The sequence below is a fragment of the Bison bison genome, unplaced genomic scaffold (genome assembly GCF_000754665.1).
Source record: "Bison bison bison isolate TAMUID 2011002044 unplaced genomic scaffold, Bison_UMD1.0 scf7180017864249, whole genome shotgun sequence".
In the NCBI taxonomy this organism is placed as follows: Eukaryota; Metazoa; Chordata; class Mammalia; order Artiodactyla; family Bovidae; genus Bison; species Bison bison.
In genome coordinates, this window is record NW_011494821.1 from 861,988 (window position 1) to 881,191 (window position 19,204).

The 19,204-nt window shown below is 43.3% G+C and overlaps 1 protein-coding gene across 1 annotated transcript in view; it reads right to left on the reverse strand.

The window, feature by feature from the left end:
- ZNF594 (zinc finger protein 594) overlaps positions 1-19,204 on the reverse strand; it is a 20,773-nt gene that overhangs the window by 681 nt on the left and 888 nt on the right. Inside the window, 4 exon segments of the mRNA XM_010847506.1 lie at positions 1,476-1,790; positions 12,319-13,084; positions 13,116-13,269; positions 13,271-14,234. Coding sequence (XP_010845808.1) covers positions 1,476-1,790; positions 12,319-13,084; positions 13,116-13,269; positions 13,271-14,234 — 2,199 coding nt within the window.

Below are 19,204 nucleotides of genomic sequence, written 5' to 3' on the forward strand. Positions count from 1 at the left end.
AGCACTGCTCATTGTCTTTCTAAATTAGTTATCTCCTTCCCCTTGGGTTTTAATTGGTCAGACTGTCACCTAGCTGGAGGTGTTTTCCAGCAGTAGGTGGATGTGGCAGTGTAACTGAATCTTCACCATGATTCAGTTGGGGCACCTGCTGTAACACCTGGTGAAAAGGAAACTGCCTGTCCTTGAGACTGTTACTTCACTCTTCCTAGGAGCTGGAATGTGGATACAGTAATGATCCAGCATCAACCATGCAGGCAAACACATCCTAGTCTAGGAGATGGAGGAGCAAGTTGGGTCCTTAAAGTATCTAGTGAAACTAAACTCAGTTGTCCCTTAGACCAGGGCTTGGCAAACTTTTCCTGTAAAGGCACCAGAAGTAAACATTTCAGGCTTTGTGAGCCACACTTCTTTTTTTCCCCCCTGCTTTTTACATTTAAAAATATAAAAGTGATTCTTAGCCTGTGGGCTATAAAAAAAAAACTGGTCACGAGCTGGATTTGGCTGTTTGCTGACCACCAGCTCATGTCTGGACATTTATGTGAGAAAGAGATAAAAACTTGTATCAGAGAATCAGGAAGGCCTTTGCCACTAATGGGTACTCAAGGGACAAAGCAAAGAGAAAGGGGCTTCTGGTCCTGGTAGTTTTCCCTTCTTGTCCTTACCATGTGGCACCCATCCTCTGGTGAGTTTGCAGGTACCTCAACCAGTGGCTTCCTGCCCTGGCTTGTATCACCTTGATGAACTTTACAAGCCAGTGTCATGTTGGCCAATATTTAACAACTTTTTTTTTTTTAAAGCTCTGACTTCCACAGTGAACTCCCACCATCACCAACGTTAATGCAGGCTGGTGAAAAGGTGCAAACTGGCTGTTGCATGCCTCTACAGACCAGCTCTCACACACCACTAGAGCAGCCACACCATTCCAGAGTCCTGGGCTATTTGTGTGTGGCTCTCCCTAGAGGTAATAGCTGTTCCCCATGCTGCTGGTCCTATATTCTTAAGATCTCTTTATCTCCTTTAATAGATCATTCCCCTTGACTGTTAATACTTCTTTATATTAAACTTTCCGTGCTCAAATAACAAGTGTGGTTTCTGTCTCATGCTTGGACAGTTGTAGATGGGACCCTGTCCAAACAGGCAGATTACTGCGGGGCTGAGGAAGGGCCAGGACCAAAGACCCATTCATAAGAATACTAATATAGGATGGCCATTACCTGCACAGCAGCTCTGTGCCAGACCCATAACTCTAATGAAGTTGGCATGTTGGCTGTTACTCAAAGCCAAAGGTATGCTAGTTGATACAGCCATCTCAAACAGAGGGTGTGAAATGATGACCTGCAGGTAGTAGGACTAGATACAGTTTTTCCTAAATCAAGAAAGACACAGGAAAAATCTTAAAGAGCTTATAACTTTTATGGAATCTAGTCCTAAAACTGATTAGACAAAAGTACAACTCTGCCTGCAGACTTTCTCACCCTCAGTCCATGGGGAAGGCTCTTCTCTGGCATGAACTCTTTGGTGTCTGATAAGCTTGGAACTTCATCTGTAGGCTTTCCCACATTCTTTACAGATGAAAGGTTTCTCTCCACTGTGGATTCTCAGACACTGACTTAGATAGGAGCTTTGACTGAAGGCTTTCCCACATTCATTACACTTGTAGGGATTCTCCCCTGAATGAATCCTCTGATGCTGAACAAGATGAGCACTCCACCTGAAGGACTTCCCACAGGCATAGCACTTGTAGGGTTTCTCTCCTGTATGAATTCTCTGATGCTGAATGAGGTTTGAACTCTGGTTGAATATTTTCCCACAGTCACTGTACTTACAGATTTTCTCTCCAGAATGAATTCTCTGGTGAATATAAGGTGTGAGTTATAAATGAAGGCTTTACTACATTCACTGCATTTATGGTCTTTCTTCCCTGTGGGAGTTGTCTTATGGGTTACAATCATCTGTCTGAAGCTTTTCCCCTGAGTGGGGGACTCCCCCAGTCTCTCCCTTTTAAGATTTCTCTACTGCAGCTCTAAAGGACCCTCACCTTCAGAGGCAGCTTCAAAGGTAGCAGTGCTGGTGGTGAGTTTTTCTCTGAGCACCTGTGATTCCACTTCAGTAATGGGTGGTTGTGGCAACTACCCTTTGTCCTTGGTCTCTGCATCATCTTCTGCAATGTTTGATGGAAACTGCAGATATACCTGTTTTGAGTGTACAGAGAAATGACACTCAGATTAGGATTTCTGGCATGAAAATAAAAGCTTGAAAAATATTCAGTATACATGCGACAGAATTCAGAAGGACAGTCACTTACATATGAGGTCATCTCTTGGTAATGGGACTGTGTACGGGAAGCTTCTCCTTTTTTTCTCATCCCTCCTCATCTGCTTTTTTTTTTTTTTAATAATTTTTTAATTTATGGAACACTGAAAAATGTTATTTGAAAAATAAAATAAATTTCAAGGCAGGATCTTCTTTTTAGGATTTATTTACTCTTTAAAAATATGAGAAAAAGTTAATATTTTCAAGAAACTGGGGAGTGGTTAACTGATGTTGTGTAGAAAAGGAAAAATGAGAATCACAGGGTGATGGAAAAGGATGTTCCTAAAGGCGCAAAGACCCTGCCCCTCTGACTTTGTGATCTTCACCTCTTCCCAGTCAACCCTTGCTCCTCCAATCTGTAGTCACAGAAATAGGTCCCCAACCAGCTGGCTCTTTACTGAAGGGATGACTGCCTGCTTGGTGCTCTCGGCCTTTCCCTTTGACCTGCTCTTTAAAAAAAGAAAAGACAAATGCTTTGCCTTTTCATCTTTAAAAGGTCTGTAACACTTTGTGGTTTTAATTGTCTGTAATGCTTTCTATAATCTAAAAAGGACAAACAGCAATGGCTATAAGGTAATGCCAAACTTTAAAAATACATACTTTTTTCCAGGTTAAATGCTTGTGGTCAAGGAAATATGAAACATGCTTACTAGGAAAAAAAAATCAAACAATAGTTAGCTTTGAAGAGAAACTTATGAAACAGAGGTGAAGGAGACAAGGAAAACTCTGCAAGAAAGGGAAGGAAATGCTGGGAAGTAAAAACATACTTTTGGAATAGACACTAAGATTAATCTCTGTTTTTTGTTTTTCTTGTTTTGTTGCCAATAAGAATTTGAATTTTCAGATGCTTCTGTCTTGTGGTGGTGGAGTTATGGTGTAAAACCAAGTGTTAAATAGAATCTTCTTGATAAGCAACATATTCATGTCACATTCCAATGGTTTATGAGGTCATACAGTGCTCTGCAAGGACAGTGCACGGTCCTGAGGCTCTCAGTCTAGGGTCAGCCATAGACAGAGAGGAGAGGATCTTTATGGGGATGGATGAAAGCTGGGGAGGAAGTTGTTGTGGTAAATCTGAAGGGCAGAAGTATAGATAAAAGAGAGTTTCACATGGGGCTTTTAGATGGGGAGTAGGTGGTAGAGAAAGGTAACGACAGGCTGTATCTCACATGGAATGCCTTATAGATTACAAAGTGTGTTTTGGAAGCCATGAAAAATTTCAAAGAGAAAAGATTTTCAAGCTGGCCTGTAGCTCAGGGCAGTGAAAATTATGAGGCTAAAAGTGAATGAAGTATTTTCTGGTCCTCCTTCAGGGCTCTCGGGGCTTCCCCAGTGGCTCAGCGGTAAAGAATCCACCTGCAGTGCTGGAGACACGGGAGATGCAGGTTTGATCCTTGGGTTGGGAAGACCTCTAGAAAAGGATGGAAACCCACTCCAGTATTCTTGCTTGGAAAATCCCATGGATAGAGGAGCCTGGTGGGCTGGAGTCCATAGGGTCACAAAGAGTCAGACACGACTGAGCATGCACGCACTGAGGGCTCTCTAAACCAAGAGATGCTGGTGAGGTTTTATAGCCAGATACGCTAGAAATTTAATCCTTAGAGCTACTACATAAAGTAGGTTATCATTATTCCTAATTTTGTGGGTGATGCGTCTCTCACCTAAGTGATAAGAACAGTAAGGCCAGGATGATGACAGCTTCTGAGCACCTGCTCTGTGCCCTTTATACTCCCTCCTCCTTCCCTCCCTTCCCACAGAATCCTGCTACTCAACACTCTCTGGGAAGGGCCAGGGCTCCATAGGCTGCAGCTGGAAGCTTGGTTTCTCCTGGGCTGCTCCCAGAGCTGCCTTCTCCCATTGCTCTTCCCATGCAGGTCCACACACAAGACCTGGGACCTGGGGGTGATCAGGTACCACTTGGTTTCTGTGGGACCAAAGCTTTCAAGGAGACTTTAGAGAGCCTCCTCACAGCACAGGGGCAGGAAGAGGAGCTAGAATCTCATTCAGGGCTTGAAGGCAGAAAAGACAGAAACATACACTCAGTGTTCTACTTGGCCCCAAACAGTTTTGAACTTGGCAACTCCCCCTACTACTGCCCCTCTTTCAGACTGGAAGGTCATTGATCTGGTTCCCACAACAGATTGTATGTTCCCCTTTCCACCTAGGGCCCTGGTTCATTGAGTCCTTTCTCTAAGTCCTCCAGCACAGCCACAGCCTTCTCTCCACTCTTAGGGTGATGTCCCCACACCCAGGATTGGAGCTCCTTGGGCAGGATGGTCAGGAATTGTTCCAGTACCAGTAACTCTAGTATCTGCTCCTTGCTGTGACTCTCGGACCTCAGCCTCTCACAGCAGAGGACCCTTAGTCAGCTCAGGGCCTCGAGGGGACCAGGAGTCTCTTGGTAACAGAGCTGCCTGAAGCGCTGGCGGAAGATCTCTTGACTGAAAGAGTGGATCCCATGTAGTCTGTTTTCACATTCCCAAGTCTGTTCCTCTTCCTTTGGCTCCATCATCATAACCTTTTCTTGATCCTGTGTACCTAGAAGGGCCAGAGTTTTAGCTGCTGTTAGTGATACAGCCATCCTAGCTTGGATTGGCTCTGGAGAAGACCCATACCAACCAGAGTCTTTCAGGGGCACGCTGTCATATAAGCAGAACTTTTTTTTTTTTTTTTCATTCATTAAATACACACTCAGCATCTACCAAGAGTCAAACCCTATACTATATCCTTTAATCTTTCCTTCTCTATCCCTCCTCAGATTCCTATTCCAGTGTCACTACCTTTGAGAAAGTCTGGTAGACAGATACATAAAGTGTTTTTTACACTACATATTACAACTTGATAAAGGCTATAGTAGGAGAAAACAGCACGAGGGGTTGGGGAGAGGGGAGTGTTCTGGAATCTCACGGGAAGAAACAAGTTTGAAGCAAAAGCCAAATTTCCAGAGCTTGGAGCTGAGCAACTTTCAGAGCAAGGTGACTGGCCTGTTTTCAATTATTGACTCTCAGAGGTGTTGGAGTGAAGCCTCCTGCCAGATGGCTCCTTCCCTCTTCCTAAAATTTCAGTAGTGGCCACAACAAAAGAACAGTTTAAATTTCCTCTAAGGCAATCTTATTCAAACGCCCAGGATCTGTAGCAGGGTCCTGTTAAGGGGCAGCTATTGGGCAAGACGTGGTCTCGGTAAAGTGTCCAGCGTCAGGAAAATCTAGAGGGAAAGCAGTGGAACGTACCCAGAGGCCATTAAAGGCACACAAACGGGGGCCACTGGCTACGGCCGAGGGAGGCGCAGAAGACGAGCGCGGAAGCCTGTGTCTCAGGATGATGTCCCGGTGACCAGTTCCCAGTTGAATTCCTGCGCACGGCACTGGGTACGGGGTCCGCCGGATCGCCTGGCCTGCTATAATTCCCCATCCTTCACTTTAAGCCCTGGAATCTCCAGAGAAGAGGAGCCCCGGGCCAGCCCCCGCCCTCCATGAACCGTGGGGCTCTGGACTCCTTTCCGTGCAAAGGCGCGCCATCTGTCCTCGGCTCCTCAAAGGGCTGCCCGCGGGGTGTGTTCACTGCGGCACCCGCCGCTGCCTTCCTGGACCGGCTACAGCAGAGCGGGCCAGCGGGCGACACCCTGAGGGCCGCCGCTAAGCTTCCCCTTAGAGGACTCAGAGCTTACACCTAGCCACTTTTGAGCAGCTCGCGCTTCCAGCTAACCAGGGAGGGCAGGGGTGAGCCTGCGCACCCAAGGCCTCCCCTGTCGCGGAGGGCTCTGGGAATTGCAGTCCTGGAGTGGGTGGGGCAGGTGTGGGCCGAACTTTTTACCTAAAGATTGGCGTGCCTTGCTTCTCTGTTCAGTTGTGGATCCAGGGTCCTGCCCAAGCTGATAGAAATGGCCGGAAAGTTCTACCCTATGCGTGGCCTCTTTGCAGCCTTTCCTCCTCTACCTTCTGTTTTCCACTTACATCTTCCCAGACCTGATTAGAGGGCCACAGCCGGAGAAAGAAGTTACCCTTAAGGAGAAAGTGTTGTTATTCAGTTGCTCAGTCCTGTCCGACTTTTTGCGATCCCATGGACTGCAGCATGCCGGGCTTCCCTGTCCTTCACTATCTCCCAGAGTTTGCTCAAACTCATGTCCACTGATGAGTCGATGATGCCATCCACCTATCTCATCCTCTGTCACCCTCTTCTCCTTTTGCCTTCCATCTTTCCCAGCATAAGGGTCTTTTCCAGTGAGTTGGCTCTTCGCATGAGGTGGCCAAAGTATTGGAGCTTCAGCTTCAGCATCAGTCCTTCAGTGAATATTCAGGGTTGATTTCCTTTAGGATCAATCTGGTTTGATCTCCTTGCTGTCCAAGGGACTCTCAAGAGCCTTCTCCAATACTACAGTTCAAAAGCATCAGTTCTTCAGCGCTCAGCCTTCTTTGTGGTCCAATTCTCACATCCATACATGACCACTGGAAAAACCATAGCTTTGACTATACAGACCTTTGTCAGCAAAGTGATGTCTCCGCTACTTAATATGCTGTCTAGGTTTGTCACCCCATGAACAGTTTGAAAAGGCCTATGCATGTCCATCAGTAAATAAAAACAATTTCTGGTGAGAAGAAAAATGAAATCTAAGGATGTAGTTAATTGGGGTAGAGGAAAAGGACTTGTTGATAGAGGAAATTACTGCTATCTGCTTTCCCAATAATAACAAACATGTGCCTGATTATGAGTTCTCGGGAAGGAAAGGTAACCATGATGAGAATGGAAAAGAACAGTAGAGCATCCAAATTAACATGGCAAAAAACAGAATGAGCAAAATAGTATGAATCCTAGAAAGAAAAGAATCCCACTGGATCAAAAAAGGAAATCAAAAGAAAAATTACAAAGCACTTATAAGGCAATAAAGAGAACACTTCATGGTAAAATCTATGGGACTTAGCAACAGCCATACTTGAAAATGTACACCATAAAATCACTGTAGATGGTGACTGCAGCCATGAAATTAAAAGACACTTGTTCCTTGGAAGAAAAGCTATGACCAACCTAGACAGAGTATTAAAAAGCAGAGACATCACTTTGCCAACAAAGGTCCATCTAGTCAAAACTATGGTTTATCCAGTGGTCACGTATGGATGTGAGAGTTGGACCATAAAGAAGGCTGAGCACCGAAGAACTGATGCTTTTGAACTGTGGTGTTGGAGAAGACTCTTGACAGTCCCTTGGACAGCAAGGAGATCAAACCAGTCAATCCTAAAGGCAATCAGTCCTGAATATTCACTGAAGAACTGATGCTGAAGCTCCAATACTTTGGCCACCTGATGTGAAGAGCCGACTCACTAGAAAAGACTCTGACACTGGGAAAGATTGAAAGCTGGAAGCAGAAGGGGATGACAGAGGATGAGATGGTTGGATGGCATAATCGACTCAATGGACATGAGTTTGAGCAAGCTCTGGGAGATAATGAAGGACAGGGAAGCCTGGCTTGCTGCAGTCCATAGGGTTGCAAAGAGTTGGACACAACTGAAGAATAACAACAACTGCATCCCCTGTTAATGAAAAAAGATATAAAACAATTTAAAACTAACCTTAAGAAACTTTAAAAGCATAGTGAAATAAACCTAAAGAAGCAAAGAAGAGTGAATCAGTAAAGATAAAAAAAAAATTTAAAAATAGTAGAAGGAATAAATTCAAACGTTAATTTCCTTGAAAAAAGCAGCAAAATAGATAAACTTGTTTAAAGCCTGATTAAGAACAAGAAAAATTAAGAATTGGAATGAGAAATAAAACATAACAACAGAATCAGAGGGGATGAAAATAATTAGAGACCATTTCACTCAGCTTTAGGGTAGGATATTGAAAAGTCTAGATAAAAATATCTTTTTTTTTCTTTTAAATTATTTATTTATTTATTTATTTTTGACTGTGCTTGGTCTTTGTTGCCACACAGGCTTTTCTTTAGTTGTGGCACGTAGGCTCAGTAGTGAACTTTAAAGTTTGGTGCCCGAACTTTAGAGCACAGGCTCAATAGTTGTGGTACACAGGCTTAGTTGCTCCAATGCATATGGGATTTTCCTGGATCAGGGATCGAACCTGTGTCTCCTGCATTGGCAGGCAGATCTTTAACCACTGGACCACCAGGGAAGTCCCAATAAAAATATCTTTTAGCAAAATATAAATTACCAAAATTGTGTGCACCAGCCAGATGTGTATAAAACAACCCAATTCTGGGGGAACAAGATCTCAGGAAAATGCTAGAGAGCAATTACTTTTAGATATAACATGAAGTACCATTTTCTGGCAAACAACATTTCAAATGGGAATCACTAAAATACTTAACTAGAGGGAATTCCCTGGTGGTCCAATGGTTAGGACTCTGGTGCTTTCAGTGCCTGGACCGAGTGCCATCCCTGGTGGGGGTACTAAGATTCCACAAGCCCAGTGAGGTGTGGCCAAACCTGCCACCTTCCCCTCCCCCCAAAACACTTACCTAGAAACCAGTCACCAATTCAAAACAGATACTTTGACCAAGAAAAATATAATTTAACCTGAATTTTTTCTATACTGACTAGTTTATGGCTGTATCTAGAGTGGAAAGAAAAGAAAGGAAATTACACATACTATGCTCTTGTGATGACTATAGTTTTCAACAACCAACACAAAACTAGAAAATTATAAACATGCATGTTCATTCAAACATTTATTGAAAAAAATTATGTAAATCTAGGTCTGGGCTACAGGTGAGGGGATACAAAAACATAGCTCCCTGCTTTCAAAAAGCTAAATGTGTAAAGAAAACAAGAGAATATACATAAAATAATGTAATATTTTGTGTATATTGTATTTGTGTATTACACAATATTTGTGTAATAATGGCTTCTTGTAAGCTCTGAGGCCAGAGAAACAAAGGACTTTGGTTTGTTCATTCAAACAAGCCATGCTTCAGTGCTTGAATTTTGCTTACAATAAACAATGTGGGGGAAAAAGTGCCAAGGCATTTTTCTTTAAAGAATTGAGTGTGTGTTCATCAGAACCTGTCAGACATGTTCATGTTTAAAGAAAAAGGTTATTTTAAGTGATAGGGACTCTGAAAGCTGCAGGGGATCAAGGCAACCTGAGATAAGAGTTAGGACAATGCATTAGCTGTTAGCGGTTTAGGGACAGTAATTAGACCAGGCCTCAAACTGGAAGTTTTCATGAAGTGAGAGACAAGTCAGTATGAGAGAGCATATTAAATGCCAAGCCAAGAACTTTAAACTTTAGTAAAATGGGCAGCCACTGGATCCTTTTTGAATGTGAGTTTGCGTTTGTTTGTGTGTGAGATGATAAAAGCAGTATTTGAAGAAAATCAAGCAGTGGTGTACATGATGGATTAAAAAGGTGAACAGTTCCAAGACAACTAGAACAGTAGTGGAAGACCAAGGCTCACAGAAGACTTGTTCACTTTCACCCTCAGGATCGCAAGGTGCTGCCAGATTTGATCCAGAGATTCTTTATGCTAAAAGGAAAGAAAGCACATTGTGGGCGGGTACAGTCTCCTTGATCACACATCCAAAAAATGCATGGATACCCTTCAGAGGTAATCAGGAGAAATCATTATACCCAAGATTCTAACAAAACTCCAGAGACAGACAAGCCAGTCCTTCCAAATTTGTCCCCAGTTGCTTAAGGTCTTCTTCACAATAGGCTTAACTCATGTACATGGCTGACCAGAATTTTAGGTCTTCTAATCTTCTCAACTTCAGACACAGGAAGAAAGTTCTTCCAAATCTTTATATCATCAGAGATTCAGCAACTGAAATGAGAAATGACTTGTACTGTAGCTGCAGCCAAGGGACATCAACATATTACCTGCTCAATTTTAAACATCAACTGCTACATTCAAACCCATCCTGCTTCAGTGAGGAAATGAGTTGAAGAAAAGAAGCCAAATAAGGAGTAGATTTAGTGACCAATGTCACTAGTGTGTTTGGTAGATTTGATAGTGTGTTGGGAGAGGGTCCTCAATGGCATGAAGAAGAGATTTTTTGGCTGCACCATGTGGCTTGTGAGGATCAGGGACTGAACCCAAGCCCAAGGCAGTGAAAGAACCGAGTCTTAACCACTGGACTTCCAGGGGATTCCCCAGTAGCCAGCTTTCAGGGATGGTGTGGATGGGCTTCTCCACTTGAAGATATCCCACTGCTGTTCAGGACGCGCTTGTGGAGGAGCCCTAGCCCCCAGTGCTTTGAACTTTAAGGGGTCCTTCTTTTTTACCCCAGCCACAACACAGCACTGTATTCTTACACATCTTTTATTTTGCTTGTAAATACTTCATCTTTTGTTTTAAAATGGTTAAAGCTCAAGATGCCCTTCTGTGTGTCAACAGTAGATTTCAGTTTTCTCATTTAAAGCTCACAATTACACCAGGAGGTAGATTATTTTATCACCATTTTATTAGTAAGGAAAATAAGGATCAGAAGGGTTACATAATTTGTTCCAGGTCCTGAGGCCAACATGTCCTACTGGGATTCAAACCCACATCTGCGTCCCCTCCATTACACCACACTGCTTCTCCTGAAATAGTTCATCAAACTAGTTTTCTATCAGACTCTGGGTTCCTATTGGGATGCACTGCCACTACCCATATCACACTGAAATGCTTCCTTAAATGGCCCCTGGTGACTGGTGTTATAAATATCCAAGGGCAGGGCTTCTCATCCAGGGTGCTGTTGACACTTAGGGTCAGATAATTCTTTTTTGGGGGTAGAGTGAGCTATGTATTGTAAGATATTTAGCAACATTACTGCTTTTTAGATGCCAATATTTTCTTCCCAGTTGTGACAACCACAGTGTCTCTGGGACATTGCCAAATGCCCTCTGGGAAGCAAAAATCACCCTGGTTGAGAACCACTGATCCCCTCTGTGCATCTCACAAGCTATTCCCACTGAGGAAAGATATAGGTTGAAATTCTCACCTTACAGTGTCCCATTTGGTAACTTTCTTGTCTGCTGATACATGTAATTTCATATACAATCTACCAGTAGTTCATGGTACAAGAAATATTTGACAATTGTGTTTGACTGCACAGATAAACAGGGCCTAATTACCAATATCAGTTATCAGATTAAAGATGACTAATCTCTTTCAGAGTTCTGCTTAAAGTCTCCAATTCTCAAATAATTACAAAGCTCTGGTTCAAGACAAAACCACTTTCCTCTAATCACTTCACCTTTCAAAGTTGTTGCTTTAATTCCTACCAATTCAGGTCACCTAAATGCTCTGCCCTGGCACTCAGTCTAGTCCTATTTCCAACATCCACTGTCCTTTCCTTTGCTCTTTTATTTCCTGATACTAGTCATTATCATTCTTTCTCTGGGGAACACTTCACTTGGCTCTTGTATCCTGGCCTTCAGCTCTCCTGTTGTCGAGTCATTTCTATTAGTTTTTGTTTCCTCTCAATTAATGGTTCATTCTAATTAGTATTATCACATATACATAAGCATATTTTATAAGGAGATAAAAGGGGAATATGTATAAAATATATATCTAACAGGAAGAACTCATTCCAGAGAGATTTAATCACCCTAAAGTACTTAAAGCAGATTTATACTTGTCCCTAGACTAGGTAGTCAAGATTGAAATGGCTCCTTCCATGAAGAATTTAGTTCAGGGGTTGTTGGCAAAGTGATTTCTAATGATGTTAACAACAATGGAAGTCCTCTGAAACATTCTCAAGTAATTGTATCCTCTGGATTATATGCCAGTTTCAGATATGAAGCAGAGAAAAGGTGATTATGTCCAAGAGCTTGCCCACATTACACTTACATGTTTTCCATCCATTAGGGCTCTTCAAATGTTTTCCTACTTTCAAATGGTTTTCAGCAATAAAAACCCTTTACTGTGCAATAAGACATGGTCTCCATCAAGCTTTTTCTACATTCATTAGGTTTCTGTTTCCTATTAGAGTAAGTCATATTTAAGGACTCTCTTGTGTTCCCCAAGCTCCTTTCCAGGGTGAAGTTTCTGATGTTTAAGAAAAGCTGTGTGCCTGCTGAAGGCCTTCCCACAGTGGCTACATTCAAAGGCTTTCTCTCCAGTGTGAATTCTCTGGTGACTAACAAGGTGTGAGTTCTGACAGAAGGCCTTCTTACACTCAGAGCATTCATAGGGTTTCTCGCCAGTGTGAACACAGTGGTGTTTAATGAGATCTGAGCTGTCCCTAAAAGATTTCCCACATTTATTGCACACGTTAGGTTTTTCTCCACTATGTATTCTGTGATGTTGCATAAGGTCTGAGCTCTGAGTTTTCCCACATTCCTTATATTCATGGGGTTTCTCTCCTGAGTGAGTTATCTGATGTCGGGTGAGGTCTGAGCTGCCCCGAAAAGTTCTACCACACTGACTGCACTGATAAGCTTTCTCTTCTTGGTGAATTCTTTGCTCTTCTCTAAGCAATTTTTCCTTGCTGAATGTTTTCCCAACTTCCTTAAGTTTCTCTCCAGTATAAAGTCTCTGATGCTTGAGAAAAGCTGTGCACCAGATGAAGGCTTTTGTGCATTCCTTGCATTCACAAGGTTTCTCGCCACTGTGGATTCTGTGATGCTGGATGAGGAGCGAACGTTGCCGGAAGGCTTTTGCACATTCATTACGCTGATAGGGTTTCTCTCCAGTGTGACTTTTCTGATGTGTCATAAGGTGCGACCTCTGGCCAAAAGCTTTCCCACATTCACTGCATTCATAGGGTTTCTCTCCAGTGTGAGTTATCCAATGCCGAATTAGATCTGAACTTCCCTGGAAATATTTTCCACACTTAGTACATCATAAGATTTTTCTTCCTGTGCATTCTCTGTTGTTGGATAAGATCCAAGTCAGAAGTACAGGCTTTTTCACATTCAAGTTCCTTGCCAGTGTGTAGCCTCTGATGTTTCAGAAATGCCGTGTGTCCACTGAAGGATTTCCCACATTTGCAACATTCATGGGGTCTCTCCCCACTGTGGTCTCTGGTGTTCAGTGAGGTGGGAGCACTGCCTAAAGGTCTTTTCACAGTTGCTGCCCTTGAAGCCTTTCTCTCCAGTATGAATTCTCTGATGTGTGACCAGGTGTGAGCTTTGACTGAAAGTCTGTCCACATTCATAACATTTATAGGGTTTCTCTCCAGTGTGAGTTCTGTGATGAATAATAAGATCTGAGCTTTGATTGAAGGCCTTCCCACATTCATTGCATACATATGGCTTCTCTCCAGTGTGAATTCTCTGATGCAGGACAAGGTTCGAGCTCCCCTTGAAGGCCTTCCCACACTCTTTACATTCATAGGGATTCTCACCATTATGAATTCTCTTATGTCAAACCAGGTTGGAGCTCTGATTGAAGTCTTTTCCATATTCATGACATATATGAGGTTTCTTTTCTGTATGAATTCTCTGATGTATAATAAGATTTGAACTTTGATTAAAGTCTTTTCCACATTCACTACATACATATGGTTTCTTTCCTGTATGAATTCTCTGATGTATAATCAGGTTTGAGCTTCGATTGAAAGTTTTTCCACATTCCTTACATTCATAGGTTTTCTTTACATTATCAATTTTCTGATGTTCAGTTATTTCTGACTTCTGTTTGAAGCTCTGACCACAGACTTCGTATCTGTGGGATCTTTCTCCTGCAGAAAGGGTTTTTTCTCTTTCCTTACATCCATGGCCTCTCTCTCCTGCAATCATTTTTTTGGGGATCACATTCACTTCCCTGATACCTCTCTCTTGGGAAGAGGGATGTCTCACTGAATCATCTAAGGAGCTTATCCAATACCTCAATAACCTGTCCTCAGGATCATCAGTTTCAAATAACCCACATTCCTGGGATATCTGTCTTGGGAGTCTTTCTGATACAGCCCTTGCTGAATCTTTTTCTTCTGAAATTTCCATCTTTGACTTCCAATCTTTTATCTTACTCCTGGTCTCAGAATCTGAAATGATAAGCAGACTATTCTATAATTCCTAAAATACAAATTTCACCTCTTTCCTACACCAGAAGATCTTAGAGGGAGGTAGAGGGAAGAACAAGGAACTTAGAATAAGACTCTTCCCTGCTGGCACTGAGATTTAGACATTTTTCAGAGGGATTGTGGCTATCACAGGAACACACACTCTACTGATGGAGAAGAAACCTACTGGGGTGCAGGCTGGAGCTGGTGCGTAGGAGTGGCCTTCAGGGTGGTGGAGGAATTCACTGGAGGAGGTGGGCAGTCTGGAGCTGGAAGTGGCCTGTTTGATGGGGTAGGAACCTGCTGGGCCCTGTGTCCAGGCCAGAACGGGTTCACAAGAAGCAATCACTAGGGTGAGTGGCACTCACCCTAGCTGATCTGTTGGCAACCACACCAATAAATACACAGCACACCAGCACCAGCAAAAGAAGTTCCTTCTTTTTCCTATGGCCTTGCATTTCCCTCCAGCAACCTCTGTTGACAAAATATAAGTCTTGTACCCGCTGGCAAAGGAGATGGTTCAGATCTAGTAACATAAGCAAAGCAAAGAAGGGTAGATTTGGAGTCGAGATACGATAAATTAAGAACTGGTACACTAATACTGCTATATTTAAAATGGATAATCAACAAAGACCTATTGTATAGCACATGGAACTCTGCTCAGTGTTATGTGCCAGGCTGGATTGAAGAGGGGTTTGGGGGAGAATGGATAGACGTATATATATGGCTCACTCCCTTTGCTGTTCACATGAAACTACCAGAGCATTGTTAATCGGCTATACCCCAATATAAAATAAAAAGTTTAAAGTTACATAAAAAAAAAGACTGGGTAGTGGGAGTGAAAAAGTGGAGGTGAGGGGGAGGAGCTGGTGAATTCCACTTCAGACATGTCATATTTGACTTAACTGTGAGGCATCCAGGAGGAAACTTCTGAGAAGCTGATGGATCAGCAGGTCAGGAACCCAGGAGGAAAATCTAAAGTGGACACACAGATTTTGGAATCATCAGTATATAAGTAGTATCTAAAGCAGAAAAGTGACCCTAGTGATTACAGCTTAGAGGCAGCTTAGGGTTCTGAAAAGAACAGGGCTTAGAAGCCAGCAGAGTCAAGTTAGAGTCCCAGCTTCTTCATCTTCCCCAACCATCATTTCTGCAAATGTAAAACAGAAATATCACTTATTCCAAAGTGTTATTGTACACATTAAAAACAAACAAACAAATAGAACCACCCTGGGAATTCCTTGATGGTCCAGTGGTTAGGACTTGGCACTTTCACAGCTGTGGCCTGGTTGAGGAACTAAGATCCTGTAAGCTGCACGGCACAGTAAAAACCAGAAAACCCACCCCAATGTACAGAAAGCCACACATCACTACAGTGTAAGCCTCCCAAGAGTGTAAGCTCCATGGGGGTGGGGGGCTTTATTTTGTGCAGTGTTGGACCACTACCTGGACCATAGTGGGTGCTCAATTAAAAAATCATTGAATAAGTGAATAGTAGGTTATCTCTCTGGAGAAGGCAATGGCACCCCACTCCAGTACTCTTGCCTGGAAAATCCCATGGACGGAGGAGCCTGGTAGGCTGCAGTCCATGGGGTTGCGAAGAGTTGGACACAACTGAGCGACTTCACTTTCACTTTCCACTTTCATGCATTGGAGAAGGAAATGGCAACCCACTCCAGTGTTCTTGCCTGGAGAATCCCAGGGACGGTGGAGCCTGGTGGGCTGCCGTCTATGGGGTCGCACAGAGTCGGACACGACTGAAGCGACTTAGCAGCAGCAGCAGCAGGTTATCTTTCTTCCTCCTTCCCCTTGACTAAATAATTCCTGAAATTCTTGTCTCTATCAGCTTCCGTAATGCACGATACTCCACCCACTTTACTTTTTCATTGTCTTTACCCTTTCAGCTTTTCCAGCCATTAAATGTTAGTGTTACTAAGGCTCAGCTCCTAGTCCTCTCCTTTTATATTCTGTGTCTCAATGACCATATCAACTCTGGCTTCAGTGATCACCTTTGTCCAAAATGAATCATAAATCTAAAACTCCAACTCCTCACTTACACTGTAGCCTATATTCACAATTCATCTCCAGTCCAATGTCTTACTGGCAGTCAAGAAGAATCAAATGTATAAAAATGAACTCATCATTTTGCTTCTAAATGTATTCCCCCTTCTTACAGCTGTTTCTGCCCAAATGACTACTTTTTATTGAATAAATATTTAACGTGCCTACAGTGAGCCTACAGTGTCCAGTCACTGTTCTAGGTCCTGGGATACTCTGGTGAAGAAGCCCCTAGTGGGGCTTGTACTTTTCTAAGCCAGAAACACAGTAGTTTACCAAAAATGTGATCCATACAGCAGCAACATCAGCCTCACCCAGGAGCTTAGTAAAATGCAAATTCTGAAGCATCGCCAAGACCCACAGGATCAGTCTGTTGGGGAGGGGCCCAGCAATCTGTGCTCATCCAGCTCACGCTGCAGGTGATTCCTTAGCTTTGCTACAATCTGAGAAGCACTGGTGTAGTCATTGTGGACTTCTCCTTCTCTATCCCTTCTGTCTGTATATTTTACCTAAGACTGAAAACTGCTCCAACTCCATCTAACTCAAAATGTTCTCACTCCATGCTTGGATTCTTGTAAAATCTCTAAACATGTTTTCTGGCTCCAATCAGTGCTAAGAACACTGTCAAATGAAATAATTTTCTAAGGCATGGCTTACACCAAAGAGCAAAAATCTATCATGATTTCTTCTATCACCCATTAAAGGAAATAAAAGCTTATCATTGACTCACAGAGCTGGATTATATCCTAGGGCTGCCATGACAAAGTCCCATGAACCAGGTAACTTAAAACAATAGGCATTTATTCTCTCACAGTTCTGGAAGTTAGAAGTCTGAAAGGAAGGTGTTGCCTGGGTGGCTTCCTCCTGAAGGCTCCTAAGAGTAACTGGTCCAGGTCTCTCTCCTAGCTTCTGGCGACAGCAGGAAATCCTTTTGTTCCTTGCTTTGCAGATGCAGTACTCCAGCATATGCCTCCATTTTCACATGGCATTGTGTCTCTTCATTTGGCCATCTTCTTATAAGGACACTGGTCATATTGAAGTAGGGGCCCATCCTTGTCTTACCCAGCTACAATCTGCAATGACCCTGTTTTCAAATAAGGTCACCTTCTGAGGCATGAGGGGCTAAGACCTCAACATATCCTTTTGGGGGGTACAATTTAACTCCTAGCAATAGCCCCGCTCTATGATTCTCTAAGAGCGAAACTATGCTCTCGAATCCTCCCTAACATTCCCATATACTAGGCTTCTTCCCATTCTGTCCCTTTGCCCATGACTCTCCTACTTGTGCTCCTTCCTACTCTCCTTCATCTACATCAAGATCAAATGCGGCAAAAGGCCAGGCAGTTCATCAGAACGAGTAACAAAAACTAGGTGGTACATGACAGCTGGTACTTTGCTTCAATGTCTGGGAGACAATGATTAGTGGGGACTGGATATCTGAGAATCTTACACTGAGTCTAAAGGAGGGAACTGCTACTCAATTCCTGCTAATTGTACCATGCAGACACATGGGTCCTGTTTGGCCACATCTTCTGATTTTCCAAGAGATGCTAAAACCCCAGACTTTTGAGTGAGTAGATGTGAAAGAAATTTTCTGACTTTAAAATATTGGCCACTAGTTCAAGTAAAAACAAACAGCATGAGTCAAGAAAATTTGTCTAGAGGGAACTCCCTGATGGTCCAGTGGTTAGGACTTGGCACTTCCACTGCTATGGCTGGAGTTCAATCCCTGATCAGAAACCAAGATCCCCACAAGCTGCAGGGTGAGGCTGGGGCGGCTGGGGGCGGGGGGTGGGGGGTGGTGTAAAATGTGTCTACAAAGTAATCTGGCCAAACTTTTACTATCTCTGACTTTCACAAATACCTTCCACTGTTTCAGGCTCATCTTAGTTAGTACCTTCTACTATTTCAATCCTTATTATTATTATTTCAATCCTTTAAATTCTTATTCATGCATTAGATGATGCTACACAAGACAAGAGGGGCTTCCCTGGTAGCTCAGACGGTAAAGCATCTGCCTGCAATGCGGGAGACCTGGGTTTAATCCCTGGGTTGGGAAGATCCCCTGGAGAAGAAAATGGCAACCTACTCCAGTACTCTTGCCTGGAAAATTCCATGGATGGAGGAGCCTGGTAGGCTACAGTGCACGGGATCGCTAAGAGTCGGACACGACTGAGCAACTTCACTACTACCTAAGACAAGAGTCCCTGCCTAGGGGCCTGGAAGACTTAAGACACGACACCAGGTAGTAAGTGCTTGTGAAACAGACCCTTGTTTAACTAAACAAGCTAAAAAAGATGAACAGTTTAAAGTGGGAGATGGCAATCCTGGGAGGCTTCCCTAAGAAAATGACTTTTGAAGCTATACCAAAAAAAGTATACAGATCTTCACAAAGAAGAGACCAGCCCAAGTCCCTCCCTTTCTGAGCTCCAACAGTACGAACATTTTAGATCAGGTATTAGGACGTGTCTGAACCATACAGTTCATTCCTGTGGTTCAGTCTAGTCTTCCCAACCGGGCTGTCCGTTATTCCTGGAGAGTAGAAACCCGATCTTGTACTTGAAGTTACATCTACAAATGCGCTTGGCACAGCACTGGACAAGGAGCAAGGTCAGTTCACACCTGGGGGTTGATTCTGGGCCTGGGAGAGATGTGGTTTGCAGAACTCACAGGAGGGAACTGGAACAGAAAGTAAAAAGGGGACACAGCGGAGGAGGGGAGTTGGGGATGGGCGGGGCGTGCCAAGACCAAAATGAGGGCCAAGGCGCCTAGGTCCTGAAAGCTGCAGACTCTCTCCCTTTTTGGTGATGTTAGGTAGTTAGAATAGGGAGAAGGAGTCCAGAATGGCGGTGGCTAAAAGACAAGAAAGAGAGAAGCCCGCGAAAATAGAACAA